General features: G+C 43.0%; 1 gene segment (V, D, J or C); it reads left to right on the top strand.

Moving 5' to 3' along the window:
• The first annotated feature begins 781 nt into the window (after window positions 1–781).
• Window positions 782–1755, top strand: LOC127691587 (T cell receptor alpha variable 5-like). The segment is given in 2 exon segments: window positions 782–957; window positions 1122–1755. Coding segments are annotated over 2 exon segments (414 nt in total).
• The last annotated feature ends 23233 nt before the right edge of the window (window positions 1756–24988 follow it).

The following is a 24988-nucleotide window of genomic DNA, read 5'->3' as shown; positions in this document are numbered from 1 at the left end:
CAGAAAATGGAAACATCAACATCTTCCATGCTCGTGGATTGGCAGGATTAATATAATAAAAATGGCCATCTTGCCAAAAGCAATATACAGATTCAATGCAATCCCCATCAAAATCCCAACTCGATTCTTTATAGAGTTAGAAAGAGCAATTCTCAAATTCATCTGGAATAACAGAAAACCCAGGATAGATAAAACTATTCTCAACAGTAAAAGATCTTCTGGGGGAATCAGTATCCCAGACCTTAAGCAGTACTACAGAGCAATAGTGTTAAAAACTGAATGGTATTGGTACAGTGACAGGCAGGAAGATCAATGGAATAGAATTGAAGACCCAGAAATGAACCCACACACCTATGGTCACTTGATCTTCTACAAAGGACCTAAAACCATCCAGTGGAAAAAAATAGCCTTTTCAACAAATGGTGCTGGTTCAACTGGAGGTCAGCTTGCAGAAGAATGTGAATTGATCCATTCTTATCTCCTTGTACTAAGCTCAACTCCAAGTGGATCAAGGACCTCCACATAAAACCAGAAACCTTGAAACTAATAGAAAAGAAACTGGGGAAGACCCTTGAGGATATGGGCATAGGGGAAAAGTTCCTGAACAGAACACCAATAGCTTATGCTCTAAGAACAAGAATTGACAAATGGGACCTCATAAAAATAATGTTATAAAGAGGACTGGAGCAGCTGGTGCATCAGGAAGGCGCTGTCCACAAGGGGGCAGAGCATCTCCGCTCCTGCAAACTCACTGAGACTTTTTGCCTTCTACTGTAAGAGCAGCCTGCAGTCAGCAGCCCTCTGTGCAGGCAGCTGGAGAACCTCAGTGCTGTGGAGGACAGAGCAGGCGAGCTGATCACAGAAGCATCCTGCCTGGCTGAAGGCCACAGTCCGGAGGGAGAGCGATGAAGACACTGACTGGACCTTTGTTCCTGTGCTTCTGGCTGCAGTTGAGCTGTGAGTGAGAGCTTTTGGGGAACAAGGCGTTTGTCGGTGTTCCTTCTCAGTCTGTGGGGCAGACTGTCCTTCTCCAGGTTGCCTGAAATCACTGTTTAAAAACAAAAGCAAAGTCTGGAGAACAAGGCAGCCTGATGGTCTTCCTGCTGTTTCCTTTTGCACAGGTGTGAGCAGAGGCGAGCAGGTGGAGCAGCGCCCTTCTCACCTGAGTGTCCGGGAGGGAGACAGCGCTGTCATTATCTGCACCTACACCGACCCTAACAATTATTACTTCTTCTGGTATAAACAAGAGTCGGGAGAAGGTCTCCAGTTGCTTACGAGTGTTCTTCCAAATGTGGACAGAAAAGAACCAGGACTCACTGTCCTACTGAACAAAACAGACAAACATCTCTCTCTGAACATCACGGCTGCCCATCTTGGGGATTCAGCTGTCTACTTCTGCGCAGTCAGTGCACAGTGCTCCCCGGGCACCTGCTGCCTGCACACAAACCTGAGCCCACAAAGACAGATATTTCTCTACCTTTAAGATGAAGATATTTCTGTATTGTATTAACAGTGGGAAAATTTTAAACATCCTGAAATTCTGTTTCCAAAAGATACAATAAGATTTAGAATATTTTAGATTAAGTATAGATGAAAGTGAATTCTTAGGTATAGAGGATCTAGAATCAAACATCAGGATCCATTTAGATTCACTTCCCCCTCCAAAAGAACACAGTGTCACTAACAGAGAATACTCTACTCATCTTGATGGAAAGACTCTTAATTTTTATAACTATTTATTGTATCTTTTAGAAAATAGGCAAAAGAAGTAAAATATGAAGTAAAATTAAAGTGTCTTCTAATCCTATCTCATATATATATATGTGTGTGTGTGTGTGTGTGTGTGTGTCATGATTCTGTGTGTGTGTGTGCGTGCGCGTCTGAATGTGTGTGTTTAACAGCATATACTAAGTTTGGTTTCTGCCATCCATTAGGAGTTTTGAGACATACCACCTACCACCTGTTGACAGTGTCTACTGTAGAATTAAAGACAATAGACTAGGCTTTGGTAAAGTTGACATGGAAACCACCAGAGATCACTGCTGCTCTAGATGTGGTTTCACATGCATTTGGGGCATCCTGGGTTGAACACACAAATTTCCTTTTTACACACACACACACACACACACAGAGAGAGAGAGAGAGAGAGAGAGAGAGAGATTGTTGTACAGAACAAGTTTCTTACCTATGAGAGAGTAGTTTCTAGAAAATATTTGTAAAGCCTAGCCCTTTAAGATTGGGTGTATTGCAAGAATCAAGAATCGGTTTCTTCTATCAGCATGCCTTCTATCATTTGCTTCAGTATTGTGATCCTCTTATTGTTTAGTAAGTAAGATTTTCTTCTAAAGTCAAAGTGACCTTCATTCATCTTCCCCTGCAGCAAACCAATCTTATTTGTTTCTAGAGTTAAGCAATGGAAAGTCCAGAACCCTCACAGAGGGTACACCTCTGATCCTGAGCTGCACTTATAAGACTCCTTATGCGGATGTTCTACTTTTCTGGTATATTCAACGTCTGAACGAAGCCCCCCAGCTCCTCCTGAGGAGCTCCGCAGACAACAAGAGGACAGAGCACCGAGGGTTCCAGGCCACTCTCCATAAGAGCAGCAGCTCCTTCCATCTGCACAAGCCCTCAGCACAGCTGTCAGACTCTGCCCTGTACTACTGTGTTGTGGGGACACAGTGAGGGAGACTGCAGGGGAAGCTGCACACAAAGCCATGGCAGCAGAACGGCTGCTGGAAGCCGCCCTGTGAATGGGTTGTGTATATCTTCTCTCAGTCCTGTTACCTTGGCTTTCACAAGAATAGCAACAAATCTCAGGTTAAATTCCACACCTGGAAGGTCATACATTAATGACTTTGAAGCAGTGGAAGGCGGAAGACAGTATTTGAGAGAACCAACATTGAGATCCACAAACTCAGTGCTCAGCCAGGAAAGCTGATCATCAGGAAATCTCACAGCAAACAAGTCTAGAGAAAGCCTGCTTGCAATTAATCTTCACCAAAACATAGTACAAAACTGGCTTTGAAAACTTCCACGGATTTCGTGTTCCCCCTTCACTCAATTGTGACCCAAATAAAGACACACAGTCTTTTCTTTATGAATCCAATTTGCCTTTACAATTGAGACTCTGCATTCCCTTGGTTCGTGTTGCAGTGCTCAACCTCACTTCAGCCAGCCTTCACTTCATGAGGCTCTTACGAGGCTGAGATGTCCGAAGACTCTCAGCGAGAGTCAGCCCTTCCATGTTCTCACTCCATACTGCGTGAGGAGGCAGCGCAATTAAGAAATCCTATATCCAGGAAGTCCTTCCTCTTCCTTGTGGCAGTTCTCTTCTGCCATCATCTGACCGTGAACCCAATAATGCGTCTGATTTAGTCTCTCACCTTGAGTTATAATTGGATTCTCTAATAATTCTGAATAAGAAAGGAAGAGACCAGAATTTGTCTCACCCCAGATTTTAACACAAAATTAAGCTACAGCATATCAATATTCTGCATTTTCTCTACTGTACAGGAAAGACAGTGTAAGATAAATGCTGTGTCATATACTGAGGGAGCCAAGTGGAACAGCAAACCCTGTTTCTGAGTCAACGGTCAATATTAGCGTGTGTTCTTATCGCTGGTCTCGTGCGTTCAGCTGAGCAATGCACTGAAGAACTTACTGAGAGCAATGAGGGTATTCAGAGTTTAACCCTGCTTCCTTCCTTTGCTGGTTATTTGGGGTTTTATTCTTTTTCCCAAAATCCATGCTTCCTCCTTAGCTGTGCTACCCTGACACTACAGTAATTCAACCCCTGGGACCTGCATCATTCAGGTCTATTCTTTTCATATTCTTACTAGAGTCAGACTCTGCACAGAAACTGGGAGAGCAGCGAGCTGGAGGGGAAGCTGCGCATTCCTTCCTCCCCTGGGTACTCAGCTCTGGTGGATGGATGTTGGTGACGTCCCTCTCACAGAGTGTGTGAGGAAGCCCTTTTTCCTCAGCCCCAGCACCCTTGCCATCTTATCTTCACCTCTTGCTCCCTCTGGCTGAATGGTAAAAGTGTGTGTGTGTGTGTGTGTGTGTGTGTGTGTGTGTGTGTGTGTGTGTGTGTGTATGGTTATTACCCAGTACCTGCATGTTCTGCCACTATTTCCTGAGTCCCTGAATGCCACTCCCTGCCCTAGATATAGCTTCCCCACTGAATTCTTTTCTATGCTGTACTGGCTAGTTTTGTGTGTCAACTTGACACAGACTGGAGTTATCACAGAGAAAGGAGTTTCAGTTGAGGAAGTGCCTCCATGAGATCCAGCTGTGGGGCATTTTCTCAATTAGTGATCAAGTGGTGAGGGCCCCTTGTGGGTAGTTCCACCTTTGGACTGGGGCTCTTGGGTTCTATAAAAGAGCAGGCTGAGCAAGCCAGGGGAAGCAAGCCAGTAAGAAACATCCCTCCATGGCCTCTGCATCAGCTCCTGCTTCCTGACCTGCTTGAGTTCCAATCCTGACTTCTTTAGTGATGAACTGCAACGTGGAAGTGTAAGCTCAATAAACCCTTTCCTCCCCAACTTGCTTCTTGGTCATGATTTTTGTGCAGGAATAGAAACCCTGACTAAGACATATGCCCTTATGAGCATTCCTCCTCTGCTCAGAAATATATCAGGAACTGGAAGAGCAGGTGGAATCCTCCTGCAGCTCACACATAGTCTCTCAACATGTTATTTCTATTAACTATGAGTCACACATTTAGGAAGAATATTGCATTGATTTGGCTTTTGCTATGATACCAACTTTTAACCTCCTCATTCACTTGTGCCCTTCCCCCAGCCTTTTGACCTATTACAGCATTAGAATACTTGAAACGTAATAAAATATTTTATACACATTTCCCTATCTCTAAAATTACACATAATATTATCATAAAGCAGCATGAATAAAAACAGAACAGCTTGGATTCCAGAGGGATCTCCCTGCCACTTCTCCGAACTTTATCAGACAGCTGAGCCTGAACCATACAGACAGGATTCTAACATGGCTGTCCTCTGAGAAGCTCCACCCAACAACTCAGGCAGATGCAGAAACCCACAGCCGAACAGTGGATGGAGCTTGGGGACTCTTAAGGAAGAATAGGAAGGATTGAAGCCCTGAAGGGGATTGGTACTCCACAGGAAGACCAACAGAGTCAACTAACCTAGACCCTTGGGGATCTCAGAGACTGAACCACCAACCAAAGAACGTTTAAGAGCTGGGCCTAGACCTCCCTGCACATATGTAACAGATGTGCAGCTTGTGTCTTCATGTGGGGTCCCAAACAACTGGAGCAGGAACTTTCCCAAAAGTTGTTACCTGTATATGGGATATGCTCTTCCAGCTGGGCTGCCTTGTTTGGCCTCAGTGGGAGAGGAAGTGTGTAGCCTCACAGAGACTTGAAGTGCCAGGGTTGAGGGGATACTCAGGGGAGCCCCCACCTACTCAGAGGAAAGGGGGATGGTGATGGGGAGGATTGGGGGGGGGTGACCAGGAGGGTGACAGTGAGTAGGCTATAAAGTGAGTAAGTAAAAAAAAAATCAATCAATTAATATAATGAATATGAACTTAGCATGGGATTTTTTTCTGTATATTAATTGAAGTACAAGAAATAGTCATGTTATGATGTCTTCCAATCACTGACTCCAAAAGTAGAATGGAAATTTTCTCTACACAAAGGTGGAATGTGGGATAGTGTTTCCCTTAAATAACCACCATTTAGAACTTGGAGGCTAATATGGCAGCCAATAGCCAGAAACACCTACTGAGCTCTTGAAACAGGACAGCTCAATGGAGGAGCTAAACTGTTAAATTTAACTGAGATGGGCTCTAAGTGGAAATGTATGAATTGAATTTTGAAGATAGTACAAAAGTGATAAATATCACAGTAGAACTTTTTAACATTGCTTACAAATTAAAATGATGTTTAGTAATTGAACTAAAAGAGTATTGTTAAAAATAATTTTGTCCCTCCTGCAAAATCAGTGACGCTAGGTAGGAAGACTGTGTTAGCTTTTCTTTCTCTCCATTGAAAATATTATGAGTACGTTCTCACAAAAAAAGGAGTATAAAATCATGTCAATAAAATAAAAAATAACATTACACAATAACATTACACAACTTTCTGAATTCTATTTGTTGAATTGTCCTTTTTAATTTGTCATTATTATGATTTTTTCCTGAACATTCCTGTGTGCCTATTTCCAATCTGTAATTTGGATTCTTCTTTCATTGAAGAGTGTTATAATCTGAAAGATTTACAAAACACAAATCCTGCCCCGAATGTGATCATATGCTTTGAGATTCAAGCCTGGGAAGCACAGAAGATCGGTTGAGCATCCCCTATAATCAGGAACTTCTCCTCAATTCCCTATGTGGCCCTCAGAGGTGGTATTACATAAGGAGGAAATGGTAGGTACCTGTTATTCAAGTGCTAGGGAGCAGAGACAGGTGATCACCGGAGCTCACTGACAAATTAGCCCAAACATCAAGTTTAAAGTTCAGAAACCCTGTCTTAAAATTTTAAAAAATAAGTGATAAAGGGAGACATCCATTGTCAACATCTAGATTCCACATCTGCACCCACAGGTAAGTATATGGACACACACACACACACACACACACGTGCGGGGGAGGGATCATTTGGGACAGTGGTGGAGCAAAATGGCATGAAGTTGGCTGTGATTTATTTTTAGACAAATCAGAGATTTGCTTTATATTATTAATCTTATCCTGCATTCAATGAAGAATCCCAGATCAATTTAAAAATCATTTTATTTTTCAAACTGCATTATCTCCATCATGTTTTCCCTTATCTCTTCACTTCAGTGATGTGATTCTTCTGATAAAGAAGGATTCCAGATGACTCACTGAAGTGAATGAGGCAGGAGAGCGTGGTTCAGGCTGTCTTAACAAGGTGTAAACAACAACTTTATAGAAATCCATGCTAAAAAGGCATTGTACGGTGAGCCTAATAAACAGATATTGCTCCTTACACTAAAGGTTCTGCAGTGTCTCTGTGTGACCTTGCGACTGGTCTGTGAATGAGCTTTGCTTCTGTATTTTAGTCACACAGGTCACTTCTCTCTCCCTTTCCCTCTCATGTCATCATTTAGGGGTGCTGAGGATTGACTTCAGGGCTTATATCTGCTAGTGAGTACTCTTTTATCTAAGTGCTCAGACACTTTTTCTCCCTTCTAATCAGATTTTGTTAACTTCTGTTATGTACCCATCATCCACTGATGCCCCCTGAAGGCCTTTCCCTCCCTACATTGTTCCCCACAGTGCCCAGCCCAAGCAGCTGCAGCCGTCTTGAAGAGCTCATCCGGACTTCATTTCAAAGGAGCCCACATTTTTCTGTCTCCTTTCTTCCCTACTCCATCTACAGTGGATTCTCATCAGTGTCTTGGGCAAAGACATAAACTACATCTTGCTGTGTGTTGGATGTATACATATGTGTTTTAGTGAACACCCACATGGGGAGTCAGGGACAGGATGACAGGCATGTGTGGCCATTTCCTCGTTGTACATTCGTGGTCGGTTTGAAACCAGATCCTCTTGCTGCGGCTGGAGAACTTGGTCAAGTCTGCGCAACAATATATAAATGACAACTCTGTAGAAAACCGCGCTAAAAACAGCCAGAGCTTTTATTGAGCCATCAATCTCCTCAACCCCTAAAATTATTTTCATGTAAACTCACCAAGTCAGCATTTCACTTCTTTCAAAATATTTAATGTTACCTATCAAAGCACAAAGAAAAATTGCAAACTCCAAAGCATTAGCATTTTAAATGAAATGTAATAAAATTGAAATTTCATATTCAAAATACTCAATGCTAGGTCACGAAAATAAATAATCAATGTAAATTTTTCCAAGTCAGAATTTTCATAAGTAGCTGAGGCTAATCTTGAATTTACTATAATGTAGCCTGGCCTGACCTTAACTTGCTGCAGGTCTCCTGTCTCTGCCTCCCAAGTTTTGGGATTACAGGCATATACTGTCATGGCCTATAGTATCACCCTTTATGCAGGTTAGCAGTCAGCAACTGTTGCAAATAGTGCCCTGATTTGTGATCACCTTTCTGTGTTAAATATATATGCAGAAGACAAGCAAGAAGTTAGATATTCAGAGACAAAGTAAATGAATGCAATATTCTGCAGTACCAGTTTCACTAGACAGGAAAGGTTGGGCCATCTAGTCAAGTTTCCTTTCTCTTCCCTAAAGTTCATTCAAATTCAAAACTAGTTTCCAGGTGTGCTGGCTACTTTTATGTCAACTTGACACAAACTATAGTTATTTGTTAGTAGAAACCTCGTTTGAGAAAATGTTCCTATCATATTGTCCTGTGGGCAAGCCTGTGGTGTATTTTTTTTAACTAGTGATTGATGTGGGTGGATCCATCCCACAGAGGACAGTGCCACCCTTAGACAGGTGTTCATGGAGTATATAAGAGAGCAGGCTGAGCAAGCCATGGGAAGCAAGCAAGTAAGCAGCACTTTTCTGTGGCCTCTGCACTCCTGCCTCCAGCTTTCTGCTCTGAGTTTCCTGTTCTGACTTTCCTAGATGATGAAAAACAAGTTGTAAGATAAATAAACCCTTTCCTCTTCAAGTTGGTTTTGGTCCTGGTATTTTATCTCAGCAATAGAAACACTAAGACACCAGAACAACAAGTAAAGTTTCCTTATGCGCAAATTCAGTTTTAACACCTGGTATCTTGGTGTGTAGTTTTAAGAACAAACACTTTGTATCATGGTGTATAAAGGAACACTTTCTTTGAACCTGAGTGTGTGTGTGTGTGTGTGTGTGTGTGTGTGTGTGTGTGTGTGTGTGTGAGGGGGAGAGAGAGAGAGAGAGAGAGAGAGAGAGAGAGAGAGAGAGAGAGAGAGCATGCAAGAGGCAGGGTGGGGTTGGGGGCTGTGGCTAAGCTTTCTTATCATCATCTAAGACTAGTACTATCTATATATTGTTTAGCTTCTGTTAATTGTATTAAATAAAGCCTTGGTGCTCAAATGCTGTTTCTGTGGCTTCTCTTCTGTCTCATTATTTCCAGGAAAGGTGAACAGCATTATGTTGTCCATTGATAACTGAGTTGTATGTGTGTCCTGTGAATAAAGACAAAAGTGATGTCTGTCTTGGTGCTCACTTGGTGTTTGTGGCATACACTTATTATAACATCTGCTATATTACTCTCTTCCACACACAACATCACAAGCTCTCTGAGGGATGACAATGATGTTGAATTCATTTTGTATTCCTCTAGGTCTAAGACACACTTAATTGGCTTGGATAATTTTCCAGAACTCAGTTCACATCCTTAAGTTCATAGGTGAGAATCAAAAGGATTTTTCATCTCACTAAATTAAAGGTGTTTATTTGGGGCCAGAGAAAGATTGGTCATTAAGAGCATTGGCTGCTCTTGCAGTTTTCTTTGGAGACTTAGTTGTGTCATACAATGTTTTTTCAGGAACCTTTCTGTTAGGATTCTCTAGAGTCACTGAACGCATGGGTAGTCTCTATATAGTAGGAGAATTTGTTGATGACTTACAGTCTGTAGTCCAACTCCAGACAATGGTCAACAGCAGCTGTGAATAGAAATCCAGGGATCCAGCAGTTGCTTAGTCCCACCAGGCAAGCAGGTGAAGAAGAGAGAGAGTGAATCTTCCTTCTTCCAATGTCCTTATGTAGGTCTCCAGCAGAACATGTGGCCCAGATTCAAGGTGTGCACCACCACGCACCTTTGCTTTGTCCCAGATGACCTTGAACTCAGAGATCTTCCTGTCTTAATCTTCTGGGATTCATAGCCACTATGCCTCAAGATCTCCAAGCCTAGATCCAGGTCGCAGTTCATTCCAGATCCAGTTAAGCTGACCACCAGGAATAGCCACTACACTTTCTTATGAGACGATTTTTCTGCTGAAGCAGAAACAAGGGAGAATGTTTTGCAGAGAACAGACACATGATGTTTTTTCTGGAACCAATCTGGGAAAAGAGTATATGAATTTTGCTAGAGTGGACACTTGAGAGAACATATGATTTTTGGAAAGGGTATAAATATAACCCAATAGACAATGGGCAGTGCTGTGTGGTATTGGTTCACCTTGCCACTTTTTCTTGGTCATTGTTTGTCATGACATTGTAGGCACCAAAGAACTTCTGGAGATGTTCAGACAGCTGCTTGCTGCTTTCACAGACTTGGACTGATTGGCAGAGCATCAAAGTTTTCTCTGGATCAAACTGCTGTTGCTAATTTATAAAAGGGAAAGGGATCAAGCTGCCACTGATGATTTGTATGAACTGAATTTCTAATATCCTGACAATGCAAATTGGATACCTCTAAATAGGTCCATATCCTCCTTTGCCTATTAACCTTTCCTTTCCACCACCTCTGGTGGGTAGTGGGCTAGAATGGAGGTTAAAGCATTTAAGAACCCTTATTAAGTAGGTTTTGAATAATATAAGCCTACACAGTGAATCTACATGGCAGGTCACAACTGTATATAGCTCCAGTTCCAAGGTGTATGATGCCTTATGATCCCCATGTTGCATTCATATGGTGTACCTACATGCACTTAGGCACATATACATAAGATAAGCACACATACATGAAGAAAATAAATATTTTTAAACTTTTTAAATAAACATTTTTAAAGATGGAATTCCAAAAAAGAATACTGAACTAAAAATATGAACCTCAGTAGTTTTTACAGGCTAAAATTAAAAAAAAAAAATGTAGTGCTCACCTAAGGTACTATGTAGAAATTATATCTGAATTGGCCCCATTTCATCCCATTCAATTTAAAATTATTTGGGTAAATATTTATTTATATTATCCACATAAAAAGACTATTTACAAATATTAGAGAAACAGACCAGCTGCCCTGGGATGTGAGACCCTCTTTCAACCTCCTGAATCCAGGACTGCAGTATAGGCCATGGGCCAAGCTTTGTATATATTCTGGTTAAAACACAAAATCATGCACATCACTAGGGTGTCATGTGACATTTTGACATTTCAATTTGCATTATTTAATGTTTAAATTAGGTTAAACATAACTGTGTTCTCTTTGGTAGTAGGCCCATGCCAAGATGTGCCTCTGAGAAATTACACCATGAAACAGTTATGAAAAGGACCTTATTGGGGGATGGGAGAAGACCTGGAGAAGAGGTAGAGGCATGTAGGCAGGCAGACAGACTGAGGCAGAGCCATGAGGGCAGGAGAAAGGGGAGGTAGGCAGAGAGGAAGAGGAGACACTGAGGGGAGAGAGGGGAAGGGGAAGGAGAAGGGAGAGGGAGAGGGGGAGGGGAGAGAGAGAACGGGACCTACACAGGGGGGACTAGGGTGGCAGCAGGTGCTCATATCCTGCCACCTGCACCTGAGGTTCACAGTTGATGATGTAAGCAATTGTTAGATCACTGAGTCACTGAGGGCAGGCCAGTAGAATCGCCTGTGTGTTAGCACTCTTTGTTTTGAGGTTGGGAATGTAAAATGTTTTCTTTCAACATTGGGAACTTGCAGCACATATTGTTAGTTATGAGCACTCTGGGGAGGAGCAGAGCGGCTCAGGAGCTGCACTTCCACTGTAGTAAAGCAGCACTGAGCAGCCCTCTGTCCACAGCAGGTTCCTTTCTACAAATAACAACATTTAACAGAAAGAGTGCTATTCCAGGAATCTCCCAACCCACATATCTTTCATAGACAAAGGGTAAAGCTCATTAAATATATACCTGGTAACATTTCTGATCTAGTTATCTTGTATATCTGGAATGAGTTTCATTAAATTAATTTAAAGACCTCTAAGGATTTTCAGGACACATGTCTGTTTCTTGATTTAAACATGTGAATGTTGTGTCTATAGGTTCTAGTTAGTATAGCCACTGAATGTCCCTCCTCCCCAGGAGTCCTCACACTCCATACAACCCCAGGGTCATCTCAAAATGTCCATCTCTCTCCAGCTGTGTTCTCCACCCAGACTCTCAGCCAGGTCTGGCTTGGGAGGGGCTTCAGGCTCTTAAGGCTGGGAGGGAACTCAGCAGGGTGTGGCCAGGCAGGGTTCCTGGGTGGAGCTGACTGGTTGCAGGAGGAGGAGGGGGCACTTCCACAGCCACCCTGACACCACAGCCCAGGGGTTGGTTACTTGTTTCTGTCTCCAGCAGCCACACAAGCACCATGAAGAGGCTGCTGTGCTCTCTGCTGGGGCTTCTGTGCACCCAGGTTTGCTGTGAGTCTGGCTGTCAGCACTCAGGGCACCTGAGAGGATCTGGCTCAGAGCATGGGGGGTGGGGAGAGCAGCTGAGGAGTCCTGCAGAGCTCCCACCTTCTCAGAGGGCATGGGTATGCTCAGGGCTCTGTGGACACTGCAATGGTGGCCATCTGTGTCTCTTTCTCTGTTTCTAACCAGGGGTAAAAGGGCAGCAAGTGCAGCAGAGCCCCGTGTCCTTGGTTCTGCAGGAGGGAGAGGACGCGGAGCTGCAGGGTAACTTTTCCTCCACAGCTTTGAGCAGTATGCAGTGGTTTTACCGAGGTCCTGGGGGAAGCCTCGTCAGCCTGTCCTACATTCCTGGAATGAAGCAGAGTGGAAAGACTGACATCCTCAACAGTCACTAAGAGAAGTCACAGCTCTTTGAATATTTCCTCCTCCCAGATCACAGACTCGGGCACTTATTTCTGTGTTGTGAGCACACCTGCAGCCTGTACACAAACCCTCAGTGGGGTGGGAGTGTCCCTTCCCAGTCACAAGACATCAGGAAGCCCCATACTGTCATTTGCATAATGTAATATTCCTTTCCTACTGCTACTTTTATCCACAGATATTTTTTGCCTTGTGGGTTTGGAATTTTCATCTTTGTTTTCCCTCCTGGAATTTCTTTTTTTAAATTTCATTTATTATTATTACTATTATTATTATTATCATTAATCATTCCATTCATTTACATCTCAAATGATATCCCACTTCCTGGTTACCCCTCCACCAACACCCCATCCCATGATATCCCACTTCCCAGTTCCCCCTCTGCCACCCCATCCCCCACCCCATCATCCCACATCTGCTCTTCCCCCTCCCTTTGGCCTGTATGAGAGTTCCCCCCACCCACACTCTCCTGCCCCACTGCTCCAGCATCCCCCTACTCTGGGGCATGAAACCTTCCCCAGGACCAAGGGCCTCCTGTCTAGTTGCTGTAGGGCAAGGCTGCCTATATACTACAAATTTATAAGTTAGAGTGATGAGAGGAACAGACAGGGCAGGAGGACTGGAGTGGAATAAGTATTCAGCCGCAATGCCCTGGTTCACCAGGAGGCAAACACAAAATGAATGAGAGGCAAAGAAGTGGATTGACCTTAGTTGGAGTCTGAAACATGTCGAGGTCTGCCTCATCAGAAGTGTCTCCACCGGTAAAGGGTACACGTGTGGCTGTACCTACACTGCAGAAGGAAAAGGAAACTGACACCTAGTTCTCATATGCGACAAATCAGCGGAGCGTAGACTTAATGAGTGTGTTCCATCTAAGTCCCATCAGGCCCTTGAGACATTGCGTGTGCTCATCTATCCTGGACCGTACACATGTGAGTGCTTTAGAAACATACTCGGTTGATACATGGGTCTGTGAGATGCAGTTGCCCTGTGGTGTTGCTCATCCCAGGTTCCCTTATTATTCTGTCAAGTTGTTCTTGAAGGCAAACTAAATATTCCTCTCCAGAATTCAATCATTGTTATGCCTTTGGGTTTATTGTTAGTTGCATTTATGTCTATAATTTTAATAATTCCCTAATTAATTTATCACCTTTTCTCTAGTATTAAAGAGTCCCTCTTGTTTTTAACCAACATTTTGATTTAAAGTACATTTTGCTCAATGATAAAAGTTCTGGCATGACACTGTATCTGAAATTACTGGAAGCAAATGTGTCATGATAGACTGGGAAGAAAGCTCGGGGCATAAAGTGCTTGCTGAACAAACATTAAGACCTGAATCTGTAACTTTAATATTTTCAAAGTCTTCCTTTAATGATGGTTCTTAAATGCTTTAACCTCCCTTTTAGCCCACTATCCACCAGAGGTAGCACAAAGGAAAGAATACAGGGGAAGTGGACCTGTTTTAGAAATGGTACTTTTGGAGCAACTCCCATCTGTGTTGTCTGGAAATCAGCAGTTTAGTTCACAGGTCAGCAGAAGTGTCCTGCTGCTGCAATCTATTTGCAAACACTTCTCTGATATATCAGCAGTCTAGTTCAGTAGAGTAGGGATAGCAGCAGTGCTGATGTGACCTAGCAGAGACAGCTAGCTTTCAGCCTCAGGACTAGTCAGCAGAAGGGAGGAACGCCAGGTCAAAGTCTCAGCTGGGCCTCTCTCAAGGAAGTAAAGATCAGTGAAGAGGCCAGACCAAAAGCATTTAGCTATGCAAGCAAGCCAAGCGCAGCCTCCGCCACTGTCCATCGAGTTCTATTTATACTCCCTTCAAACACCACATGTCCTCCATGTGTCCTGCCTCAGCACGTACATCTGTCTCAGCTGACATCACTCTGCCACTGCCTCAGCTGACATCACTCTGCCAATCAGCCCGAATCTGTGGAGGCGGTACCAGGTTTTTTGGTACCTTTCTCTGTATGGAGTTCCAACAAACGGAGCTCAGCTATGCAATGGTGAACCAATGCATGCCTCTTGTTAGCAAAGAATCCTTCATCACATGTCCTTTCACATGCTTGCTCTAGCAGAACATCTTTTATCCTGTGTCTGCTTCAATAAAACATTCCTTCACAATTCTGCCTCAGTCTTTCACCTGTGCCCACTTCAACTAAATGTTTCTATACATGTTTGCCCCAGCAAAACACTATCCAATTAAGTTTCCAAAGAACTCTTAAGTTTCAACTTCACAGATCTCTAGCATCCATGTAAAAGTGGATCATGTGTTAGATATCGGCATATCGCAAAGGCTTGCTGGTCAGCCAAGCAAGCTGAAATGGTAAATTCCAGGTTCAGTGAGAAACCCTGTCTGAAAAAGCAAGGTGAAAAGAAGCCATGGCAAACACCCAGCGTTGATCTCTGGCCTCAATATGTACACATACAGATAAGTACAGGCACACACGAAAACAGAGAGAGTGGTGGGAGATTGCCAGACACCAGCCTACCAGCCTCTTCCTCTGCTGCTTGACTGTTGGTGAGGTGAACATTGTGTCCTTGCCACGATACTGTCTTACACAAGACCAACAGCAATAAGTCATAAAGACTAATCAGTCATAGACCAAAGCATCGTAAACTGTGAACCAAAATAAGCTTGCTCTATTAGAGGTTGATCATCTGAGTTGTCTTGAGGAATCTTGTTACAGTGACTGAAGCTGACTGTCACAGGAAAGTGTCAAGACACAGAATTCGCAACGTCAAAACCCTGTTTGATCTTGTTTCTTCCTCCCATGCATTCTAGTACAAACCAGTGAAACAAGTTCATGTTCAAGGGGCTCATTAACTTATAAATTTAAATCTTCAGTAAATAAAACATCTTCTTTCTCAAAAATCTTTGTCCCTTTCTAAAACCCTTCTGTATATTCCCAAAGCACCTACTAATGGGATGAATGGTAGCCATATTGGGAAGGAAGATGGATGAATTGTTTTTACCAGATAAACTTGGAAAACAGGTAGAATTTCTTGAAGCTTATCCTCCCGCCCCCTTGAAACATTTCCTGGAGACATAGGTGCAGGTTTGGGCATGGGTGGCTGACGCGGGAGCAGCAGACTCTGTTGTGGGACTGAGCCTGGCCAAGATGTGGAGGGGTTTTCATTTGCACAAATATGTAATGAAGCATACACACTCACTAGTGTGGTAGTGTGAGAGTGTGGTTAATAAAGTGAATAAAAGGAGCTTAGTTTGATGAATGAACTCTTTCCAATGTGTTTCCATATATGTTAAATTATGTTGTGGATAGCTGGTTACACATTAGTGATAAAATACAGTTTCATGGCTTTCCTGAAAGTTATTGGCAGACCTCTATAACTGTGCTAACAGACACATATAGTGCCTCTGCCTCTGCCTCTGCCTCTGCCTCTGCATACTGGGATTAAGAGTGTGGCCCAACACTATCTGGCTATGACTTGTTTGTTTGTTTGTTTGTTTGTTTGTTTGTTTGTTTTTAATAGCTCATTGAGTCCAGTTAGTACTGCCCAAATACACATGTGAGTGTGGTAGCCACCTCCCTGGAGAAAAAGATGACTCTCTTTTCCTCAGGTGCCATCAGCTGCCAATAGCTCCTCAATAAATCTTGTGCAGGCAGCCATTCTTACATTCCTTCTACTCCCTCCCCAACAATGCGCCTTGAGTCTTGGAGGAGACCAGTAAAGGACTCCCCACCATAGCTGATCACTTAAAGGCACTTATTCAGGGCTTTGAACAGTCATTATTCCTTACTTTGACCCATTGAAGTAAGAAGCTTCTCTGACTGGGGTTGGGAGCAGCAAAAATCTATGGTTAGAAATATTAATATTTAGGTGATAGTTTGATAGCCTGAACATTTAACAAAATGTTAAATCAATACATTTTCCTTTGTGCCTATGGCCTCCACAGAAATGACTTCTGAACATGATTACAGTACCAGGCATTAATTTTGTCCTGTGTAGCTTTGAATCCAATCAAGAGAGAAATTAGTAACCCCCAGTAAATTGGTAAATTAGTGGGCACATCTTTCCTGGAGGCGACTTTCTTAGCCAGAGCTTTATTGCTATGAAGAGACACCATGACCACACAGTTCACTTCAGTGCCATTAATGGTGCTTCAATGGGATGTAAAGATAGCAGCTTATTTACACAATAGCAATAAAGTAGCTATTACAAGCAACAATGTGGGTCTGAACCTATTTTCGTAGAAAAGAAACATAAAAGTAAAATGTTGAGTTTAGACCATGGGTGACTCACATGTGGTTAGAAAAGACTTGGGTTGCTCATTCGTAGTTAGAGAAGATATGGATGGTTAAAGGGGTGTCTTACGTGGGCATCCAAGACTTCACAGGGAGCCTGCAGGAAAATTGACCAGAGAAAGCAAACAAACGGATCCTGTCTGGTTTCTATTTTTTTAGGGTCTTAAATTGGTCTAATTCTTACAGAATTTTATTCTTTATATCAAAAAATCATTTGAGTTTTCTGTGTATATTTACAGGACTCATTGTGCATCAGAAAGTAACTCAGGTCTCAGAAGATGTGTCCAGGCAAGAGGAGGATATGGTGACCCTGGGTTGCTCATCTAAAACTAAACAATTCAGCACCCAGATAAAAATCTTGGTACAAGCCGCTTGCCAGTGGAGAGGTGATTTTTCTTATTCAATGGAGTTCTTATGACCAGAACAATAGAATAGTCATTTCTCAGTGTACTTCCAGGAATCAACTAAAACTATCTGCCTCACCTTTTCAGCTCTGTACCTACAAGGTTTAGTGAATTTCTCCGACACTCTATGGGAACTGAATCATGAGGTTTAGCCCATAGTGTAAGGGGAAACCATCAGGATCTGCCTAAGAGAAAGTCTCCTTTTGTGGGAGTCCAGATGAGATGCACACCTACAGATCCCAAAAGGATGATGGTGGCCATGGCATCACAACCTCTACCCTGGACTGATGATGGAATTCTACCTTAATTCCAATATGAGTCTCTTGTCTTTTTTTACAAAGGAAACAGAGAGATGCTAGGCAGCATTTGCCTTAGAGTAGCTCCATAGAATGGTCAAACTAAAATAACCTTCTGAAATTTGCAGGGTTGACACATACAGTCAGCCACTAACATTTTAGCATAAATGAGAGACAGCCTCAAGTCCAGAACTAAACAGTCTCCTGAACTATACAAACAGAAGCATGTTGCCCTCTGAGAGGCTTCACCCAGCAGTTGATTCAGACAGATACAGACACCCACAGATAAAACGTAGATAGAGCTTGGGGACTCTCATGGAAGAAGATGAGGAAGGATTGCAGTCCCAAAGAGGGTAGGAACTCCACAGGAGAACCAACAGAGTCAACTAACTTGGGCACTTGGTGGATCTCAGAGTCTGAACCACCAACCAAAGAACATGCACAGGCTGGACCTAGGCCTCCATGCATATATGTAGCAGATGTGCAGCTTGGTCTTCATGTGGGTCCTGAACAACTGGAAAGGGGAATATCTCAAAAGCTGTTGCCTGTATGTGGGATGTGTTCTTCTAGCTGGGCTGTCTTGTCTGTCCTCAGTGGAAGAGGAAGTGCCTAGCCTCACAGAGACTTGAAGTATCAGGGTGGTGGGATACCCAGGAGGGCCCCACCTGCTCAGAGGAGAAGGGGAAGAGGGAAGGGGGAAGGATTGTGGGAGGGAGTGGCCAAGATGAGGGCAGTGAGCATGATAAAAAGTGAATAAGTAAAATAAAATTAAATTAAGTTAAAAAAAAGAATAGCTCCAAGCAGCACTGTGTTCCTGGGGGCAGTGGACTTAGCCCCTGGATTTAGGAGGCTCCTGATTCTCCATGTTTCTGGACTTTTAAGAATGAGATGGCAAAACCGACCTGTGCAGGTTGGGTCTTTACCTTTCTATACCTTTATGCGCTGACAGGCACCTGCAAAGACTTCAGAACCAGAGACTGGAATCCCAGTGTAAGCAGAAGCTGTGCTGCCTATCTAAGGCTTGGAATGAGAGGAAAGGGAGGAACATGAGCACACCTGCTTTGCCTCCTCAGGAAGCAGGGAAATCATGGTCTGCTGAGCATCACTCAGCCCACAGTCAGACTGAAGGGGGAGAGCAGTCAACGCTGAGAGAATACTGGCAACCCCAGACTCATGTCATGTATGCATTTGGTCACAGATACAATTCCTAGTGTTTCGCTTCAGGTCTCGTGTCTCATCACAAATCAATTTACTAAACAACAAATTTTGAATATGGATCCTGTTGAGTTCTTCCTAAGAGACCAAGCTCTTTCTTTTATCAGATATTATCCATTTGTCAAATACATCACATAGAATGGCAAAGCAGTATTTAAAATGCAATAAATTCTCAATCTAGGTATTGTAGCACTCTTACACTTGACCTTTTCCTCCCAAATTAATCACATCTCAGGGACAGCTACAATCTACTGACAAGGGATCCTGCACCAGCTCTGTCAATAACAGCAAGCAGGGCCACGTTGACAAAAGGACAGTCTGCCACGATGATGTCCCAGGTCTCCACGGACATGCTTAGCTACAGAAACTATAAACTGGGATTCCGGCTGCCTGTCAACATTGGAGCTGAAAAGCAAAGAACAGGCTTCAGGCAATGTGAACTAGTCCACGTGGCACTCCATGCTCTGTTGTTTAAATCTGCATCAAACAACCAGTGCCTTTCAGAGACTTTCTCTGTACTTTCTCTTCATTTTCCCTTTTGGCCTTTTTGTGGTAATTTCCTCATTAAAATCATTAAATCAAATGGAAAATTCCAGACACTCTTAATAATATCAGATCACCAATTAAGTTCAGTCACCAATTTTGGTGGTGTTAATTAATATCTACTAAGGGTTTGCAGCACACACACACACTACCACCACCACCCTTCAACACACACAGGAACATGCTTGGTGTATACGTTCCAGAAGAATTCTTGGGGTATACATGTATATATGTATATATGAATGCACCTGCCACATTTTACAGAGACAGGTTCTCGCACTGTATCACAGATATGTTTGGTGCACTCATCCTGAGATGATTTTACAAATTTAAAAGTATAGCCTTTTAGAATTAAAACCAAATACCTTGAATCAATGGGGTAGAAAGTGTGGTATCAGAGCAACCCTGGTACGTGATCTCCTGAGCACGATTCGATTCTTCAGGGAAAGGTGGCGTGATCGAATGCCTTCATCATTTTAATAGCTAGTAAATAAGCACAATGTTGGATTTTCAAATAATAATATTTTAATTTCTGTTACAAGTCCACAAAACACAGACGACCAAAAGCTTGACTTCTAGAAGTTGTTTTATTAGCTGCAGAATTTAAATAGGCCCCAGGGACAGGAAGGAAGGAAGATAAGATGCTGTCCTTATTTTGGATATAATTGACTTTCTTAAGAAAAAACCTGTGAGTTTTGACTTCTTATAAAGTTTATGAGTTTTTTTTTTTTAAATGAAAACCCCTATGCTACATTGGTGACCTGTAGCCCGATTAGAAGGAGAGTCCTTGTTTCATGATGAATTCTACTTCAAATGTCTCCCCCCAAATTATTCCACTGAATAACGCTGAAGCACACCAGCCATCTAGCTGTCTGCTTCTCTCAGCTCCAGCTCTCACAGCTACTGGCTTTCCCAGCTCTGTTTTCAGTTACTACCTGACTTAATTACCAGGGAAAGTCAAGGAGATAAGAAGCAATGGTTTGAGCTGGGCGGTGGTGGCGCACGCCTGTAATCCCAGCACTCTGGGAGGCAGAGGCAGGCGGATTTCTGAGTTAGAGGCCAGCCTGGTCTACAGAGTGAGTTCCAGGATAGCCAGAGCTATAGAGAGAAACCCTGTCTCGGAAAAAAAAAAAAAAAAAAAAAAAAGGAAGCAACGATTTTTGGTGAGCTGTGCCTTTTCTTGTCTGTGTTCAATCCTGGGGCCTGTGAACCTAAGGCAATCCATTTCCTGGCTGGGGCATAGCATTGAAGTAATACATATACTCAGAACTTGGAGCCAAGTGAGAGAAGGCATGATTGTGCAGAGGGACACGTTTCACACACTGCTCTCTTGCCTGCTGTGTGTTAATGTTTGAATATCTCCGGAATAGGTGATTCACATTCAACCATCGATATTAACACAGGCATTGCTCCAGGCAGGTGATGCTTCAGGCCTGGTGGGGCAGCAGGGATTAGAGAAGAGTGAGCAGACTGCACCTTCAGTCAGGTTTGTCGGCCATTTCCAAATCGGTCTGTCTGTCACCGAATTTTATTCACTGCACCAAACCATCATCTGTTTTCTGATTGTTCCCACAGGATCTAGAAAGTACCTCAAGTCCCTTCAGACACATTCAGATGGTGAAGAAGTTGTCACCCTGCTCAGAAGTCATACCACCTTTCTTGGCACAAACAAATTTCCAGGTGAGAAATTGTTTTCCTAATCTACCAACGTTCTTTCAGTGAGAGTGCAAAGACCAGTCTTTGATCTGTCTTCTTCCAGAAATCAGCTAACTCTACTAGCCTCGACATTTAGCTTTTCCTCTGGAAAACTCAGTGAACTGTTTCTGTGCTCTCCAGGACCCACAGTGATGTGATAGCAAACCCTGGACAAAAACCCAGGAGCTCACTTGAGCTAGCCTCTGCCGAAGGACCCCGCCGGAGATGCACACCTGCAGACTCCAAGCAAGAGGGCAGCTCGGCTGCTTTATCTGTTGTCTGGATCAGAGGATACTTACAAGTGAAACTGTCTTTGAAAACAGTTGCCAGGAGTAACTTTCCTCTACTACATTTTGTCTTGAATTCTTGCAACATAAGTAGACCACACAGAACGTGTGTAAAATTTTTTAAAAGTAAAAACTATCCCATAATAAAGTGTCAGTTTCATTTAAATATGGTCCCAGCGCAGATCTGGGTGTAGTTGTCGGGACGAGCGGTTGACCTCATGTCCTTGCCCCCTCCCCACCAGGCTTTGTTTTAACTGTGTACGATCAAAGATGTAGTAGGACCACAATGAGTAATAAGAGTAAGAGATTAATTATAAAAGCTGTAAATCACGTGGTTCCAAGATTTAGTGGGAACTCTGTGCAAAGCTCTTTTCTTTGCCCAGATTTGCAGAGGACTAACACACGGGAAGGCAAGCTGGATGATGACAAACACTCTGCTGAACTGTGACCCACAAGGGCGTAATGAGGACACTTGCAGTTCACCAGGACAAACCTCTTTCAATCCTGTTCGGAGGATGACCTTGGGAAGCTGTTATTCAGCACCACTGTTCGTGGGTACGCGCGCTCAGACTAAGAGAAGCTCAAGGAGGAGGCATCATGGGAAGTGGCGGAGGTACAGTAAGAAAGCGATGATGGGCTGAGCATGTCGCTGAGTGCTAGTATATCTCTTAACATGCACAAGGCCTTGAGTGCCTAATCCATCTCTGAGAGATGAAAAGATAAATAAATTTTAAAAAGAAAGAGAAGCTGGAGTGCCTGAACCCCAGGCAAACCTGCAGAAACAACAGGAAGTAGCTGCTATCCCACACCCACCATCTACTCTGCGCATAACCAGTCCTAACGTGTAAGGGAGCAACTTCCGGGACGTATCATCTCCAGGTGTTTGAGACAACGCTAATCTACCACGGTGCCCACTTGTGAACGTGGCATCATCCTGCGTCCCCCTCAACAACGCTTATAACTGAAATGAAGAAAATAGAGACATTGGGCTTCCTGTTTACGTCAGGACTCTCCCCAAATTGGTGACAGGATGACATGAAGTTCATGTTTGTGGATGATACTTAGTCTGAGAGCAAAGTCACGATTCCTGCTGATGCTCCACGGCTCCACTGCTGAAATCTAGTAAGATGCAATGTTAACTTTCCATTGCACGTCTTATGCTAAGATACGCAAATTAGTGGAAGGTTAGGAAAACATGCTTAGTACATCCATAAATACACTTGCACTGAGTTTAGTAAAGAAACGGTTTCAAAATGATCATGGTCTTTGTTCCTGTGAATACTCAAATGACTATAGCTGGATTTTACACATAGCTTTTCCTTCCCTTAACTGAAGCACAGAGTCATTCCAGCACTGGATTTATCTTTTAAATAGAAGAGTGTCCTTAATCAGGAGATCATAGATTTGGTGAGGAGCTCCTCAAGCAGGCTACTGTGAGTTCATCAAAAAGTGTGGCAGACATGAAGGAAAATCCAGTCTTCAGTGCTTGTTTAGGTGTAGTTCTTCCAAGTAATGCCTCTCCCTCCTTTCTCCCCCCAAAGCATACTTGTTAATAGCCAGGGAGTATTGTTATGTGTTCTGGGAAGTGTCCTAAAAAATACTTATTATATGAAGCAATAGAAATTGTTTGGGAGAAACCATTCTAATAGTTCTTAAAGATAATAAAGGAAACTTGCAAGCAAGCTTTCTAGAAACATATCTTTAGTTGTGTTTATTTAAAAAAAAAAAAGTACAACTAAGAAAGGGGAAGTTGAGACTGGAAAGATGACTTGGCTGTTAAGAGAACTTGTTACTCTTACACAAGACCCGAGTTTGTTTGGCAGCACCTACATGGTGGCTAACAATCTTCCACAACTCCAGTCTTGGGAGATCTAATTCCTTCTTGTGGCCTCTGTGGGCACCAGGCATCCATGTGGCACACACACAACTTGCCACACACAACTTTGCCATCCATGTGGCAAACAAACACTCAGCATTCATACACATAAAATAAAATAAATATTTTTAAAAAAATCACATTCAACAAATAAAATTTATTATTTAAAAAGAGGGTGGAAATGTGAGTTCCACAAAAAGAAAAGATAAAAAGTCAAAGGATAATCTGGAAAACGATATTTACGATGCATAGTTTTGGAGGAAGACACAAAAACCACAATGTATGACCTTGCTCAAGTCAACAAAATCAATGAAAATATCAAAACACAGCTATTTCAGAAATATGATTATCTAGTTACTCGGGAGACTTAGTATCATTCATTACTCACTAGACAAATGAAAACAAACTTCTGATTGGTCCCCTCTACTACTGTCATCACCTTGAGTCATGAGGAAATGACATAGCTAAGAGAAAATGATGATTTCGTCCTGTAAAAGAGCAGTGTGACTAAATCCTCTGTGATGGAGCTGTAACTGTTTCAAATGGCATTTAAAAAGACTTACAGAAAACAATTCCAAACCTAAGTACGGTTTGTCCAAATATCGATAGACTTAAAACAAAACCCAAAAGTTAATGAGCTCACCTTTTACCAGGGCTGAGTGTCTGCGGTGTCGCACCTGCATTCCTGTGCTGTGAAGTACTAATAACCTATGGGGTAGATTAGGAGCACGGCTCAGGGTTTGCGTTTCTTGTCTCGTGTAACTTTATTCAAATGCAAAATTGTTATCTGTTTTCCTACTTTGGGAATCCGTCTGTAGCAAACCCCTTCCTAGGGAAATGGAGTAGTTCTTTCCTGAACCTCAACCTGATGGCCAACTAACTTTTGTGACTTTACACTGGCTTTGCTGCCATCTAGTGTTCATAGCTTAAACTGTTTTGAGGTCGTGTGTAATAGGAGCTGTCTTTGGGGAAAATGCAGCCTTCCCCTGCTGTCCTGTGAGGGCCCAGAGGGACTGACTGGCTGATGAAATAATGTCCTGTCACATGGGTTGTGGGGGCGGGAAGTAATGGCCTGTCCTGTAGCTAAGTCTCGGCATGACTACACAGGGCAGAGAGGATGTTTGAGCTTGTTTTCTCCCTCTCCACCCCTTCTCTCCCCCACCCTCCCCTCTCCTTCCACTGCTCCCTCCTCCCCCCTCCCTCCCCCTTCTTTGTTGCTAACTTATGTCCCTTGCTCTTCCCTTTTTGTATTTAGAAAACATCCTGATAAACGGGAGCAAGAGTAAGCGATAGAGAAAAATAAGAGACTGCAGGGAACATTGTATGATACACAATACATTGTAACAGGCGCCCAGACCTTAATAAAACCCCAGACCTTAGCACAGCCAACTCCATGATGGACATACCATTCAAACCATTAGACTCAGCAGTAAGCCCACCTGCCAAAGTGAAAACAAATACCGAATCCATCAATGTCCATAGTTGTGGGAGTCTCTAAATGCACTAACTTTGCTTTCTGGCTTCTGTACTTCTGCTTCTGGCTACCTACCTGTTCTTGTTAATTGAAGTCTGTCAACTCAGGATATGGATTTGTGCTCAAAAGCTCACCCGAGAAAGGTGCTGCACTTGATCCTGAATGCCCATTGCAGTCACTGGCCAGCGAATAAAGAGTTTCTACTGACTTAAAACCATGTCCTCCACAACAACTTGACATATTAGGATTCTAGGGCACAGAAGCAATCAGAGGCCCAGGGAGGCCATTTCTGCCA

Source organism: Apodemus sylvaticus, chromosome 8 (genome assembly GCF_947179515.1).
Source record: "Apodemus sylvaticus chromosome 8, mApoSyl1.1, whole genome shotgun sequence".
Taxonomy (NCBI): domain Eukaryota; kingdom Metazoa; phylum Chordata; class Mammalia; order Rodentia; family Muridae; genus Apodemus; species Apodemus sylvaticus.
Note: the sequence above shows the minus strand (reverse complement) of the source record. Positions and strands in the feature narration are given on the sequence as shown.